This window comes from Chlamydotis macqueenii, chromosome 14 (assembly GCF_036417535.1).
Source record: "Chlamydotis macqueenii isolate bChlMac1 chromosome 14, bChlMac1.mat, whole genome shotgun sequence".
In the NCBI taxonomy this organism is placed as follows: Eukaryota; Metazoa; Chordata; class Aves; order Otidiformes; family Otididae; genus Chlamydotis; species Chlamydotis macqueenii.
This window is the reverse complement of record NC_141569.1, coordinates 20,709,088-20,724,822: the sequence shown is the minus strand read 5'-3', so window position 1 is coordinate 20,724,822 and position 15,735 is coordinate 20,709,088. Positions and strand designations below refer to the sequence as shown.

General features: G+C 46.4%; 1 protein-coding gene across 1 annotated transcript; it reads right to left on the bottom strand.

The window, feature by feature from the left end:
- Window positions 1-186: 186 nt before the first annotated feature.
- Window positions 187-11,138, bottom strand: LOC104474026 (C-terminal-binding protein 2). The gene is made up of 9 exons (XM_086758672.1): window positions 10,943-11,138; window positions 10,083-10,237; window positions 9,846-9,990; window positions 7,583-7,789; window positions 6,756-6,970; window positions 5,869-5,999; window positions 5,533-5,660; window positions 4,876-4,996; window positions 187-3,796 (listed from the first exon to the last, which is right to left on the bottom strand). Exons 1-9 carry the CDS (start codon window positions 11,001-11,003, stop codon window positions 3,625-3,627), a joined length of 1,335 nt encoding a protein of 444 aa, XP_086614798.1. The 5' UTR covers window positions 11,004-11,138; the 3' UTR covers window positions 187-3,624.
- Between the last annotated feature and the right edge of the window lie 4,597 nt (window positions 11,139-15,735).

The window sequence follows — 15,735 nt, the reverse complement described above, 5'->3', positions numbered from 1 at the left end:
ATGGTCAATGCTCCAGAATCCAAAGTAAGTCATTTGCCAGAGTGGCTGATCCAGGGAGTGATTGTGTGGAAGATCCAACTTACCTAATCTGAAAAAAGCTGGACTGATGCAGACACTCGCCTGTACAGGGATTCAACCCTCCCCTTCAATATTGTATCTAAGGCCATCCCTTCCATAGACAGCAGCCATGTTCTTTGGAGAACTTTATTAAAATATATCCAAGAAGTAATCAAACATTTCCTAATGAGTCAGGAGAGAACTGAAGTGAGAAAGACATCTGTACAGAGGACAGTGCTGTAAGTTTTTGTTTACATGCTTTATTTCAATGTTTCACAGTTTAGTCATTGTCTACAAAAATATATTTCTGAAACTCTGAGTCCTCTATAAAAAAAGCTGGTCAGCAGCAGTGACCCTGACAAACAGAATGTACCTTGGGACAGTGCGAACACCTCCCGTAAGCAGAGTGGTGCAGCTAGGGCACTCCTGCCTCACCCTGGGAGACTTCTGTTCTTTGGGATTAAAGCTCTGCACTAGTTCTGAAGGAAGGCATTAAAAAACAAACAAACAAAAAACCAACCAAAAAAAAAAACAAAACAACCCAAAACCTTCCACTTTTGTATACTGCACTAAGCTTGAGAGGGGGAGCTCCAAGTCACTGTATCACACAGGAGAAAGTGCTAACAAAGGACTTGGCACTCAGGGGATGGAGAAGACCACAGGGATTTTAGTACTGCTATATTTTTCTTTGAGCTATTTGTTCAGAACAGCCTTCATCTGGTGATAATAGGTTCAGTCTATAAGCAGGGGAACAAGTGGCATACAGGTAGAGTAATCCTATAGGCACAAAGAGAGTCCTTCTTTGAGGTCGTGATAAGGGTTCTCTTCATTTTTACTTCAACATTTTCTGCTGTGGCTTTAATCAAGGGGAAAATTGCCTTCATATCCAATCACAAGCCTACATAGTATTGGATAGAACAGAGCCACTATCAATGCTGTCAGCTTCAACTTCTTAGTACCTATAACTGGAAATATTTCTTGTGACATCAGTTATTTAATTCCTACACTCACTAGTCACCAGTATATCTAGGGACCAAAAGTAAGAATTGAGAAACTTAAGTGTCCCCCAAATGAGATCCTTCCACTCTTCCTCTGCTCAGTTATCTGACTGGTCTATAGAGATACTTGCAGGTAAGAAGAAGAAGAAAAAAATTGGTGCCTCTTTTAAAAAAATAAATCTATCTTGCATTGTGCTCTAGAAGAGACAAGGTCAGTGTACTCTGATCCTCTGTGTTCACAGAGCTCCTAACTAGAAGCCCCTTACCACAAAATAATCTCAGACCTGAACCACTAAGGAGGGGAGGAATTTTCAGCAGCAAATAAGGAAAGACTTATCAACAGACTGCTTCCCTAATGTGGTAGCAGACAGAAGATGAGCTCTCAGTCCCTGAAAACTTTTCCCCATCTGCCTGTCAAAAGAAGAGCTTTCTGAGCTAGTAGCTTGTAAAATTTACATTTCCTAGAGATGAGAGAACTCAGGAAAGTGCTGCTGGTTATTTTAGGTACAACTGCAATCAAAGTACTTCTGAGCTCTAGGCTTTTTTCTCCTGTAACTTGTGCCTACCACCAGTCCAAGTCTGAACTGCTAAACCTGAGCAGCCAAGGAGGTATATGAAGTTTAAGTAGAATCAGCATCATCCATGGAAACACAGAAGCCAAGAACCTTCACTGAGAAAAATACCTTATCAAAAAAGACACTCAGCACTAAAGAACTAGTATCATCTCACTAATGCTAAACAGTTAAAGTGTAAAATCTGTAAGAAAACGCCTGAAGTTTACTTCTGGCCTACCTTCCTTTCTTGAATTGCTGGAGGGGGAACAAGGAGGGTGGAGGAGAAAGGAATTAATCACTTCATTGTGTCAGTAGTAAGCCATGATATGAAGGTAGTATTGGAGAAAAATTTAACACCAGGAAAAAATCTGAAAACTTAGTGACTCCAAAAGCTTTCCTCAGCATCCCAAACTGTAAACACCCTAAACAGAGGACTTTGCTCACACCTCAAGATGTATTTCCAGTCTGTTCCCAGCTGCTCAGCTTCCAGTCACAGACACACAAACAAGGGAAAAATCAAGGGAGGCAGACAAACCCGCACATAGGGTATGCCTCCCGTACAGCATCTGCTTTAATATACCCACACAGCATGAGCAAATCAATCAAGAATTGTTACATCTTGTGTATGAAAAGGCTATAACTGAAGTGTAACTAGATGAAATTAAAGGAAGATTTGGAATTAAGGAAAGTCTCCTGTGGAACCTGTTTTGCTGAAGACTCCATACCCCTCAAATAAGCGATTCATATTCAATTATTTGGGAAATGGAAAAAGACTTGAAAGCAACAATCCTACCTTAGCCTCAGGTGAGAAGCTAAGAGTGTTCTTTCTCCTTTAGTATCACAAAGCTTATTAATAAATAAAAAAATAAAAAAAAAAAAAAAACCAAACCACAGTCTTGCCCTGGCCATTACTAGGGATGAAGTATATGCTACCAGTGCTAAAGGAGAGTAATTTGGTCAACTGTTAAAAGCTGCCTTCTCCATCAGCAAAGAGACAAGCGTCGCTAGTGCTGGTATATTGATACAGTTATGCCAAAAAAAAAAAAAAAAAAAAAAAAAAAAAAAAAAAAAAAAAAGGTTTGTAGCACAGTTTAGAATTCTAACATGATAGATACCTTGTGGATAAACACCACCATTAAACTGTGAGGTACATGTGTGTGAGGAACCAGCAACTGCAGCTGCAAGTTACTGCTACTTGGTGTCTCCCAGTGCAGGTTTTTCCTATTTCTGCATTCTCTTGCCTTCTCCAAGTTACAGAGACTCCAGGGTGAACTATTCTGGAGCCTCACAAACACAGTGGTCACCAGAACACACTTGATGACGTTGTAATCCCTTCCAAATTATTTACAAGGCTGGCTTTGAGACTGTTACTTTTAGCTTCAGGCCTAGTACATAGACAAAAAACTTTGTATGATCAAGAACTAGCAATGCCTGTGCTGTCTGTTCTCTCAGGAAACCTTAATTAAAACAAGAGAAGTAATACAGAGCTGAGCCTACACTGCATTCTACCAAGGGCATAATAAAGACAACAGTCACAACTTCTCCAATTCACTAATATATTTCTAATATTCCCCATGGCTACACTTAGGGAGGTTCAGCCAAATTAAATTTAAGCTACAAGTCACAACTGAAAAGTGTGCACTGAAGTCTGGTGTTAGGAACACTGAGGGCCATCCCTGATCAGGCAGTTCCACTTCTATTTTCAAGTGCACAAGGACAGTTCCCTGCCAAAGACCACCAAGGCAGATATATGGGTTATCATTGGATAAACCAAGTATTTCCAAGGGGAGGCAAGGTCACTGCTGCCCTGCCACAGAGAAGGAGAAAGATCCATTGAAAGATTAAAACTAAAGGGTTACAAAATAAAGGCAAGAGCTAAAGTTTGCCGTTAATGAAATGCATTCTCCCATCCTGTATGAACAGGAAAAAGTCTCTGTAGGGTGTTAAAGAAGGTCCTAGGAGGAGAAACCCTCCTACGTTTTTCTGCTGCCAGAGGAGAGGAAAGAAAGATGCTGCTATTGGTCAGCAGGAATCTCTCTGTCTGCATCCAGTTTGCTCGTCTCTCCGGGGGAAGGGGTACGCGGTGCAGAGTGAGAAACAGAAGGGATCCCATGAGCTACAATCCCTTCCACTACTGGTGGTTCTGGTAGCCCAGGGGTGGCTACTCCCACTACTCCTGGAGGAAACCTAAAACCAACAGAAATATAAAAATTACAAGCTTGTCCAACAGAATTATGCAAGGGGAAAGAAGTCATGCCCTCAGGCACCCACTGAATACAAATCCCTCTTTTTAACAGAAATGCTCTCAGATAGAACACAGGAAAAGCGTCCAGAGCTGAAGAGTACCAGTTATATCCAAATAATAAATGACACTTGTTCTCAGACAGGCAGAGACAGTCTCAGGTCACATACTAAACATTTGTAAAATGTTTATCTCCAGTGGAAAACAGTGTGAGGCACTGTATGAAGGTACCCTGAAGGGCTGGAAATTCCCTCTCCATCAGGAGGAGTGCAAGCTGGCAGTTATCCTTCATTGGGCTCTAAGACAAAAAAAAAGTAAGGAGCTGAACTAATAAAATAGCTAGACGTAAGTGGAAAAATAGGAGAGCGATACTCATGAATTGCTAATGAACCTTTCTTCTATTACTTCCATTCTGCCTTCTTGTGCCTTGTCCATAAACATATCTGAACCTCTATAGATCTCTTAGAAAAGGGAAGAGAATATATTTTCTACTTTGCAGATGGGAGAAAAACAGAAGGGAAGCAACCTGCCCATAATCACTTGACAGATCCGTAACAGAAAAATAAGCTGACATACACCCTATTTAGGCCACTGCCCAAATCCACTGGACAATGTCTCTTTAATAGTCCATATATGGGCTACAGATAAGAACTGTGCTTTGTTTATACAGCCCTAATACATGCACAACTTCTGAATGTTAAGATCCAGACCTGCACCCAGCAGGCTTTCTTATATTAAAATATCTTTTGGGCAGGTCTTGCAAGCATTTGGAAAAATTAACTAGTATGCAGCTGGAACTAAATATGTTAATACTATGTTAAATGTCAAATAATGTTAAATCCTAGTACAGCTTCAGAAGTGCTGCTGTTAAATTTCTGGAAAGAGCTCATATACAGAGTATATAGAAACAGAAACAGAATTGCTTGCAGATACAAGCAGTTCTCAAACCCAAAGAGGGATGTTGGCCTACTGCAGTAGGAAAATAGGCTTAGAAGCAGTAATGTGGACAACCTACATATCTCACCTGTAAGCTGCAGCTCCATTGAGTTCTGAGTGGACAGTTGCAGGATCAATACTGGACCACTGAGCTGCTAACAGCAAGTACTCCTTATTAACACAGTTCCTTAAAGCATCAGGAATGTGACCTGCAAGAGCACCAATGACAAATACAGGACACAAGTAGGAGGGGCTCACTCCCTGAAGCATTTACAAAGAAAAGTAGAAAGGAAATGCACATCTTTTCCATCTACCCCTACCAGGGTAACACTGGGGAGGGGAAACTCCTCTGAACAACTGGTCTCTAGAGGCATCAAGGATCCTTCCTTCCCACTTCTTGTGGAAACTACTGTCCACAAACCAAAATTGCGAAGTCTCACCTTCCACAAGAGACAATATGCACTGCTCCAGAAAAAAGGTATATAGTGTAACTGTCAAAGGAATTATGGCAAAGGATTTGGAAGAGGTACTAGGTACAAAGCTTTACCAGAGAGGGGAAAGTGCCACTCCAGCATTAGTTACAAGATTCTCAGAAGGCAAAGAGATAATTATCAACTTACACTCTTGTTACAGAAACCAGTTACTGAGTCTAAGTTTTCAAAATAATCAGCATAATCTTTGCAGTGAACTAACAAAAGAATACTAATTGAGCAGCAGCTGCAGAGCACACAGTCTTCCTCATTACCTGTAATAGCCCTGCGGATCTCTTTAGCTGCATCTTCTCTGGATTCAATGGAAGCCTGCTCACTGTACCAGGCAGTGTGAGGGGTGCAGATCACATTAGGAGCATCTTTTAAGGGTCCCTGAGCAAAGCTATGGGGAGGGGGAAAAAAAAAAAACAAACAAAAACAAAAAACAGTGGTTTATGTCCAGAAGTGATAACCCCATCTGTCCTCTCAAGTGTCACTCTAAGTCAAATAACAAAAAAAAAAAAAAAAAAGAAAAAAAAAAAAGAAACAAACAATCATCCAACGTACGCAAGTCACAGGATAGCAGAGCAGGCATGCAGGTGCAATGTTACCTGAAAGGCTCAGACTCATGCACGTCCAATGCTGTTCCTCTGATTCTACCCTCTTTCAAGGCTTGTGCTAAGGCTTTCTCATCTACCAGCCCTCCCCGGGCTGTGTTCACTAAGAAGCAGCCCTGGCGCATCTGGAAGAAGAAAAATATTAAGTGGGTTGAGAATGAGATTTTTCATGGAAGCGAACTGAATCTTGGGAAGTCTACTGGAAATGAGCAGGAGCCTGCAGTGATTAGATGAGGCCTGGACGAACTAGGAGTGCTCTCACTGCAAAGCTAACCACAGGGGAAATGCCTGCAAGCAATGCTTGAGAAATTGCTTTAAAAATGAACAAACAAAACCATAAGACAACAAGGGCAAAAGCAGAACTCTCAAGTTCTGCACTCCATATTCATCCTACTACATTAAAAAAGAAAGAGGACATGAATCAAGTATCCAGCTATACAGAACTGGACTACAATGTCCAGATGTCTCTCATGAAAGCACTGAAAAGCATTCATAGACTAGTGGAGTAGAGCCCGAGACTGACTTTGCAGTGGGCTTGGGCAGAGCGGCTTTGGCAGAGCTGTGTAAAGAAACTTACACAGTCCCAGCCACACCACATCTGGCTCTAACCAGCAGTCAATTATGCATTTTAAAGGTAATTTGAAATCATTGAATCACCTAAAACATTCTTTATAAATGAAATTACTTGGCAAAAAGAGCCAATCCTATTTTTCTCTTAACATGAAATTCTATACAGCACAAAGCACAGACACCCGGATCCACACGCTCCCAGCCTCCAAAGGCAGCAGGATTCACACGCTCTCAGCCTCTGTGAAAGCAGCAGTTTCTGTTTGCATTCATTTCCACAGTGCTCTGTGGGGGAAATCAAGCTCCTGCTGCACCTGTTTAATAGTGAAGTCATTGATGAGGTGATGGTTATGTTCATTCAGGCTGCAGTGCAATGTGATGCAATCGCTGTGCATTAGTAGATCCTGCAGGGTTCCTACTCGTTGTAAACCCAAGGATCGCTCCACTCCATCCGGCAGATAGGGATCATAGAAAATCACGTTGAAGCCAAAGGACTTGGCTCGCAGAGCCACTGCCTGTCCAACTCGGCCTTCACAAAAGAAAACCCACAATCATCAAGGAAAGGTAAAACAAACTTTAAAGACAAGATACTGGGGTAGACTGGAAGCCTACACTGGAATTTACTGCCAGGGCCTACTGCAGCCCTGGAAACCCCTAGGATTGCCATAGGGACCTAGTGGAGGTTATTCAGTGCTGATCCCATGTGGCTAACTCTAGTCCTTCCCCATGCAATAGCCAGAGCTTAGCCTAGAATAAGCTCTGTTTTTCACACCAAATCTGGACCCTGAGTGAGAGGCAGTAATAATCTGATTACAAGAACTTGGAGAAGGAATTGGTAGCTTTCATCTGGCTTTGTTACTGATACAGAGCCTAGCTCACAGGGAAACAGTCACCAAGAAGAGCTGACTGTTCCAATTCTTCTAACCATTTGAATACGAAAAAAAAAAAATCCCCAATCCCATGACATACACCCAGCTCTTGAAGATATCCAGCATCACAGAATAGGACATTAGCATTCCTTATGAGTCAGTGTGTTTCACAATGAACAGCTGTAAAATTATCACTTTTTTCAGTCTGTGACTCTTAGGTTCCCAAAAACTTTCACAGTTCACTTTTCAATCTAACAATTCCCATCACTTACCTAGTCCAATGATGCCCAAAGTCTCCCCACGGATACGCACAGCGCCTCCAGCTACCTCTCGAATCTGTTCTACACTCGAGGCTCGATTCCCTTCCCGCATAGCCTGATGTAGCCAAGTAACACGGCGATAGAGGTTCAAGATGTGGCAGAGGGTGGAGTCAGCAGTCTCCTCTACTGAGGAAGAAGGGATGTTGCAAACTGCAATGCCTACAAAGCCACAGAGGTCGTATAAGATTTTTAGCATCACAACACTAAACCAGCATGGAGCTCTTCAGGCATAACTGCTGAAAGTTAATTTAGTGCTCCAGAACTACTGCCAAGAAACACAGGATTCACTTCAGAAGCTCATTCTACAGCAACATAGATGCAACCTGCCAGCTTTTTAACCCCAAGGAAACACCATTCCTTCCTTATAAATACCCATTTGATTGCCACACTCACCAGAAAAAAAAAGAAGAAAAAAAAAAAAAAGAAAAAAGGAAAAAAAGCTGGGGCAGGGCAGGATCTGGCACCACATCACTTCACTGCTACTATCCTTCATGCAACAAACCAGCCAAGAAATAAAAATAACTAGATGAATAAATGGTCTCGTCCCCAACATAACCCTAGCCACTTGACAAACCAAGGAAACTCTTCCTCCTCAAAAGTCCACCACTTATCTAAAAATTAGGAATAAAATCTAGGCAATGGTTGAAGGCACATAAAATTCAGCAATGCATCACTCTTTTGTAAGCCTAATACAAAGACACTCGACTAAACTCGGATCACACTCTCCCAAGAGAAGTAGGACAGTAATGGCCCCACACAATCCCAGTTATCTGACTCCTTTTCTCTATCAAATCCTTTGCAATTGTGCCATAATGCCACACAGACGACTCAAGGGACATGAGGAGGCGAGACAAGGAAACCTAACTTCTTTTAATCTCACTGGTTACCATCTCATTCAACTTCAGACAAGCCACATGCATTCATCTCTTACACAGCTAGACACACATTTGTGTTTACATGCAATATTATGCCTAAATGTAAGAATACCACACACACAACAGCCCTGTGGTCTGACTTGAAGATTCAGAACGCTTAAGGAACTGTATCTTACCTCAGAATGAACTAAAGGGCCTGGCTAAGCATGAAAATAATCATTAATTGTCCTTGAAAAAGCAAATCCAGCGATGCATAAGGGTCATCATACCATTGCTCCAAAGCAAAAGTGCCAAGCAGCAGTCTGATGGTGAAAGAACTTTGACCCACTTCTCCTTGGGTCAATGAGTGTGGAGTGGGGGTAAAGGGAAAGCTCTGAATCTGAATGAATCAAAGATATGGATAGTGACTTTAAGTAGAGAACCCTAAGAGTAGATTAGGTTCCAAACTCAGACCAAAAACGTAATGGCTGAATGAGAGCCAAAGACCTTGCCAGGAACTCTTGAGACTATTCAGTTGAACCATTCAGATGAGAAGACTCTTTAGACCCAATTCAAGCACTAGATAAATACACACTCTTCATTTATTCACAATTCATCTGTTCTTACAGATCTGTAAATTGCAATGCTTATTTCAATTTTATAGATAAACATTTGCATTTGATTTAAGCTTAATCTGACCTGCACTACATTAAGAAATGTTTCAAATCACTGACACAAACCCGAAGAAGAAGAGGCAGGGTACGGAGATGATTCACCTCACCTAGGAGACTACAAGGTCCAAAAGTCTCACTGCCATACATTTAATAAATAGCAGCTTTTTGTCACCTGATCCAGAGACTCTTCACATGCCTAGGGCTTTAAACAGATCAATAATAAAGCATTGAATTAGAACCTACCTACATACAAAAAATTAACAGGAAAACTCACTTATTGAGCATTTACAGTGCATTCAGACTTGTGTACAAACTTACTCAGTAAACTTACTGAGAGTTGCAGGCTGCTTTCAGACATCAGTTTGCTCTATTCTTTTCCCACAAACAACCCAAAAGCTGCGTCACCAAAAGTTATCTAGACAGGGTATTCAGTTTTCTGAATCCCAAACAATAGCAAAAACACTGGCATCTATAGCAGAGCAATCCGAGAACTGAAAATCTTTCTTTCAAGCTACTTACCAGCTCCAATATTGGTCAGCTTCCTAAAGATGCCTGATACTAAGCAGCTCTAAATCTTTTTACATAAAAGGTTCTAAATGCAGTCAGTTATAAACCAGAAAAACGTGTGCAGTGTTCCACTTCACATTCAGTTCTGATCACAACAGAGTGCTAATGGTGTCATCATACCTAATTCTGCAGCAGATTTGATGTCAATATTGTCATAGCCACTGCCAATACGCACAATCACCCTGAGGGCTTTGAACTTCTCCAGATCCTGACGAGAAAGGGCAATGGTGTGATACATCAGAGCTCCTACTGCCTCATTCAGCACCTACAACAAAAACCAGTCCAAATCAATCTCTGCTTTGGTTACTCTAAGAGGCAGAGCTCCATGTCCAAATGCTTGCACGTTCTCTCGCCCACCTTTTCATGGATTTCCTGAGTTGACTGAGCATCACAAAATGCCACTGTAGCAACATCCTTCAAGATGGGCATCTCCACTGTGCAATCTCGTCCATCCAGGAGTGCAACCAGTGGCCGTGCTGGCATTGGGCCATTCACAATAGGAGGCCGTATGCCTATTAAGAAAGGCAGCAGGAATGAGTACATGAAAGACAAGAATCCTCATTTGCTAGTCCAACAAGTCACTAGTTCTGTTAGAGTTCTATAGTATTTATGAATGCATTAGTCTTAGCAAAATAAATACGAAACAAACACAGGGGAAATGAAGCTAGGGGAAAAAAAAACCCTCTGCCACCACTATAAAAATAAAACATCCTTTATCAGTAATAATAGAGGCAGCCTATTCAGAAGCACACCACCTTACTCTAGGCTCCAGAAACTACTTCTAAAGCCACTTCAAGCCTACTCCCCACTAATCTGCCCACCACCCTCCCGCTCCTCCCCCGCCTAGCATGCCAAGATACTCAGTCTATTTCCTCGCTAACTGAGTGGAAGAACTTGTACGTTTACGGGGCCTCCGACAGGCACTGGCAGCTGCCCCTTTCCGGAAGGAGGGGGCATCGACGCCCCCCAGCAGCCGGGCAGCAGCAGCGCTGGCCGGAAGCCCACCCGCCGGCAGTTGGCCCGGACAAGCCGCTGGCCGGTCTGCTCGCCGCCGGCCGGGCCGACATGGGCGGCTCGACAGGGCCAGCACCCTGCTGCGGCACGGCAGGCTGCCGCGGCTGCCGCTGCTCCCCGCCGCCCGGGCGCTGGGCCGGGCCGCTGCCGGGTGTGGCCCCACGCCGCGCCGCCGCTGCCGCGGGGCGCCCGCCCCGCCTCACCTTCGCAGATCCGGTCCAACCGCTGCCGCTTCACTTTGTGCCGGTCCATGGGCCGGTCCATAGGCCGCGCCGCCCCTCAGCGCTGCGGACGGGCACCCCGCCACTCGCCGCCGCCGCCGCCGCTGCCGGCTCCCGGGAGGAAGCGGAAGGGCCGGGCCGCAGCCCCGCGCCGAGCGGCCCAGCCGCCACAGAGGCACTGCAGCTTGGGGCGCCGCTCGCTTCCGCTTCCGCCCGCGCCCGCCGCGGAGGCCCCGCCCCACAGACCTCCTTGCGGCGGGGCGCTGAGCTGGCTGCCGCCGCCGCCGGCCGTCCCGCTGCACCCGCGGGCCGCTGGGCCCTGGTTGTCCTTGCCCACAGCTGGCCCTGGGCCGTCCGGCTCCTGCGGGAGCTGCGGGCTCGGCCGGGGAGCCGCCCTCCTCCCGAGGGCCGGCGGGCAGCGAGGGAGCGCGGAGCGCGGCCGAGCGCGGCAGCCCCCCCCCCCCGCTCCGCCCCCTGGACTGGGCGGGCCTGCGTAGCCGGAGCCGAGCCCGCGTTCCGGCCTGCCGGGGCCCACTCAGCGCGGGGGGCTCTCTGCCAGCCCGCCCGGGACCTTCGCGGTGTGCCAGTGCGGGGCAGGGAGAGAACGACCGCTGCCGGGAGATGCCTCTCTGAGCCCCGGCTGCTAGGGAAATGGCTCACAGTGGTCTTCAACCCCAAAGATCCTTACAGAAAACTAGGACACTCGCAAAAGTGGGAGAAACTACACAGCTTCCTGTGCCCGCCTTCAAAGCATGGCTTCAGCAATGACCAGACTGGCAAGCATAGGATACACGGCACCTAGCCTGCTCTGTGCTGGGGGCATCTTTTTCTCTGCCTTTGTTGTGCTTTTAGAGGCAGAAGCCCAAGTCTTTCACCTGAGATGACAAAAAGCGCAGCGAGACTACACTGTTTCTGCCCTCCACCGCCACCTCAGGTGAATCATCTTCTCTGTGGGCGACTATGACGTGTTCTTGTGTGCTGGTATCTCAGCACTTCCGGCATGGAGGCACATGAACGCTTGGAAGGGCAAGAATGAAAAGTAACAATGAGAAGCAGCAGTGCAGTCTGTAAAGATCCAAGATCAAGAGTGGATGCAAACATTGTGAGATAGGTGGGGCAGCAAAGGACATTACACAAATGGAGTAAGCCGCAGGAGGTGGGACAAAGTGAGCGAGGACACAGACCAGACAAGCCTTTCTCACTCCAGCCTGCATTCTGGATATCCAAAACTTACTGGCTTTTCCCTTAGCAGAGCATTAATATATGCCAGTTAGAGTCTGGAGGTGAAAGAGGAGATGTGATCACCTCCTTCACTACCCTTTTTTTTTCCTCAAAAAAGAAAGCACAGAACTGTACTGAGTAAGTTTGTACACAAGTCTGAATGCACCAAGCTAAGTGCAGCACATGCCACAGTCACTGCCCAACTCCCAGAGTTCACATGGTCTCAGTCTGCACCATCAGTTCTTAAAGAAGCCTATTTCAGCAATATGCTGAAAAGCTGATCATCTCTGTTGCCTACTGACATCACCAAACCCTCAGCTGAACAAATACAGGCAAGCTGCGCTTCTGGATATGGGTGACAGAGATGAGAGCATAGGATGTTGTCGTAGTTCAGCCCCGATCGGACCAGACTACGCAGTCTCTCTCTCACTCCCCCCACACTCCGAGAGAACAGGGAGAGAAAATATAAGGAAAAACGGCTCAAGGTTTGAGATAAGGACAGGGAGAAATCCTTAAAGTTACCGTCACGGGCAAAACAGACTCGACTTGGGGAAAACTATTCATTTATTACTACAAACAGCAGGATAATGAGACAGAGAACAAGATAACCTCCATCCACCCCTCCCTCTTCCCAAGCTTAACATTATCTCTACTACCTTCCCCCCCCCGAGTGGCACAGGGGGGGGAAGAGGGAATGGGGGTTGCAGTCAGTTCATCATACGTTGTTTCACACCGCTGCTTCATGGTTGGGGGAAGAACTCCTCACATTCCTCCCCTGCTCCATTGTGGGGTCCCTCCCACGGGCCACAGTCCTTTGTGGAACTGCTCCGGCGTGGGTCATCTCTTCCACGGGGTGCAGTCTCTCCAGAACAGCTGTCCCAGCGGGCCCTCCACGGGCCACAGCTGCCTTCAGGCATCCACCTCCCCCGGTATGGGGTCCTTCACGGGCTCCAAGTGGATCTCTGCTCCTCCGTGGACCTCCATGGGCTGCAGGGGGACAACCTGCTCCACCATGGTCGTCACCACAGGCTGCAGGGGAATCTTGGCCAGGAGCCACATTAGTCCTCCCCCTCCTTCTGAACTGACCTTGGCGTCTGCAGCCGTTCCTCACAACAGGCTGGTAGATGTCTCTCAGGATCTTTTTTTGCATCTCATTCACTTCTCATCTCCTCTCCACTTCTTGCAGCCGGGCTGGACCGAGTCGGGCCCAGTCGGCTGCCTGGCGAGAGGCCAGAGGGTGAGGCCTGCAAGGCCCATGAGGCCTGCGCCTCCCCCTCTGCGCCTCTGCCCCCGCTCAGCTTCTTCACATCTTCTCTTCTCTCTCTCTTTTTTTTTCTGTTTTCCCATTCTTAAATACGTTATCGCAGAGGCGTTATCATGGGACATTCTGCTACCAATCGGCTTGGCCTTGGCCAGCAGTGGGTCCGCCCTAGGCCCGGCCGAGTCCACTGAACAAAGGGGAGCGACTTCTAGCAGTGTCCTACAGAAGCTACCACCTTAGGCCCCCCCTTACTAACAAAACCACGACAGATGTGCATGCATGCCTGGGCTGTGGAACAACAGGAGCCGTCTTAAAGAACTGTCACATAGCAAATAGTCCAGCTGCTAAGTTTGATGCCACAGAAAAACCAAAATCATGTGTGGTGGGGCAAGGAGAGTTAAGACTAGACATATGGCAAAGCACAGTCTTCAGACAAAAGAAACAACAGGAAAGTCTCAGTTGTGTGCTTTCTAGAGCCAGAAAAGGGTTCAATCATTTCTCCTTATCCATAAACTTACACAGCCACTTTGCAAACTGAGCTCTGATTAAATCCATTCCACGTTTGTATTGACCTAATCTCTGATAATTATTTAAACTAGTAAAAAAAAACCACACCAAAAAACAAACCAGCAAGAACAAAAAAAAAACCCACCACAAAAAAAGTTGGGGCGGGAAGAGACTGATGGGAGTACAACAGGTAAAATCCATCTAGACAAATTAACAGTTGCAAGTTGGAGGAACTGCCATCACAAGCTACATCTAGGTGATCAGGGAAAGGCTGTGGAGGGAAAGAGCCACCACATCTCAGGAAGGACCAAAACCCTTGCGCCAACCCGCAGAGTAGTGATGGCCAGCTCTGGAAACTGTAACCAGTGAAGCGTGCCACGCCAATTGTCACCACAGCCCTTTGTGGAAGAGCAGATTTCTGCTCCACTCGGTACTTGCTCAAGTTGGTCTTCTAACTAGAAAGCAAGCATCTCGCCTACAAGTAGTATTCTAGTCAGTGAACCAACTCCTGTCCAACAAGCAAGCTTTCTCCCTCTCCTGTGACCTCCATGATGGAGCTGGGGGGAAAAAATTAACATGGATGACTACCAGTACACCATATATATTCATCATTCATTTGCATCCTCTGCTCTGGGCTATTCTGGGCACTGCCACTCCAATTTCTTCTGTCTATAGAAACAGTACAGCAAATATAGCCCTTTTAGTAGCTTCCTCCCACATCATCTCCTAGTGCCCAGGAACCCATCTTTGTATGTCATGACTGTACCTTCCACAAATCCCAGATCACATACCTTTCCTCAGAAAAGCACAGCAAACACAAGCAAGAGTAAATTCAGAAAATGAGAAAATTTTGATCCATAGAAGCAGCATGGTCAGCACTGACTAAAGTGTCTCCTCCTGCCTCCCTTGCAGCTCGTACGGTTTACTGTGCTCCCTGGAAACTCCATGGAGAGTCTGATCAAACGAGACACATCCCTTGCTATGCCCGACCACAATGCAGGATGACATACATGTTTGCTGACTACAGCCAGGTTCAGCACAAGATCCAGCCTTGCCTCTCGAAAAGCCTCAAAGTCATGAGTTAATTTTGCCCTGCTTCTCAGCCAATGTAGGGAAAAATCTTAATCAACTAAATGGATCTGTTAACTTCAGGATCAGTCCAGGTAAGGGGGGAAAAGTTACGCACTCTGAGAATCCACTGCATAAGTTAGGACAAGCACAGGGGAAGTAACATCACTAAGCAAGTGCTGTACAGCTTATTGAAGAAGAAATTCAAGCATTTATTGTACAAACGTTCCTGGTACCTGATCTGAAGTCCATACAATTGATCTACTTTAACATGGCCGTTTTCTTCAATAGCTCCCAAATTCCCTTCAGATACACCGCGGTATGTTTTAACAGCTGCGTGTGCCTTCCTCCTGCTGCCCGGCGTAGTTCGGTTAGCCAAGGGCAACGAGGGGATGACAGCTGCGAGCTGCGGACTAGGGCGGTTCAGCTCCAACCAGGTAACCGCGCTTGGCAGCGGCACAGACAACAAACGCACACAAAGCGCTCAGAGAAATGGGGCACGCTCAGGCTCACTGAGGCCGCCCCCGACCGCGCCTCAGAGCGGGGCCGCCCCCCGCCCGCCGGGGCCGCCGTTCCCCTGAGGCTCAGCGGTCCCAGACACCGCCCCGCGCCCAGCCGCACGCCGTAGGCCACGCCCTCCTACGACAGGAGGCGTGACCGCCGCAACGCCCCGCCCACCAGACTCTGGAGGGGCTCGTTGTCCTAGAGTGACGTGGTC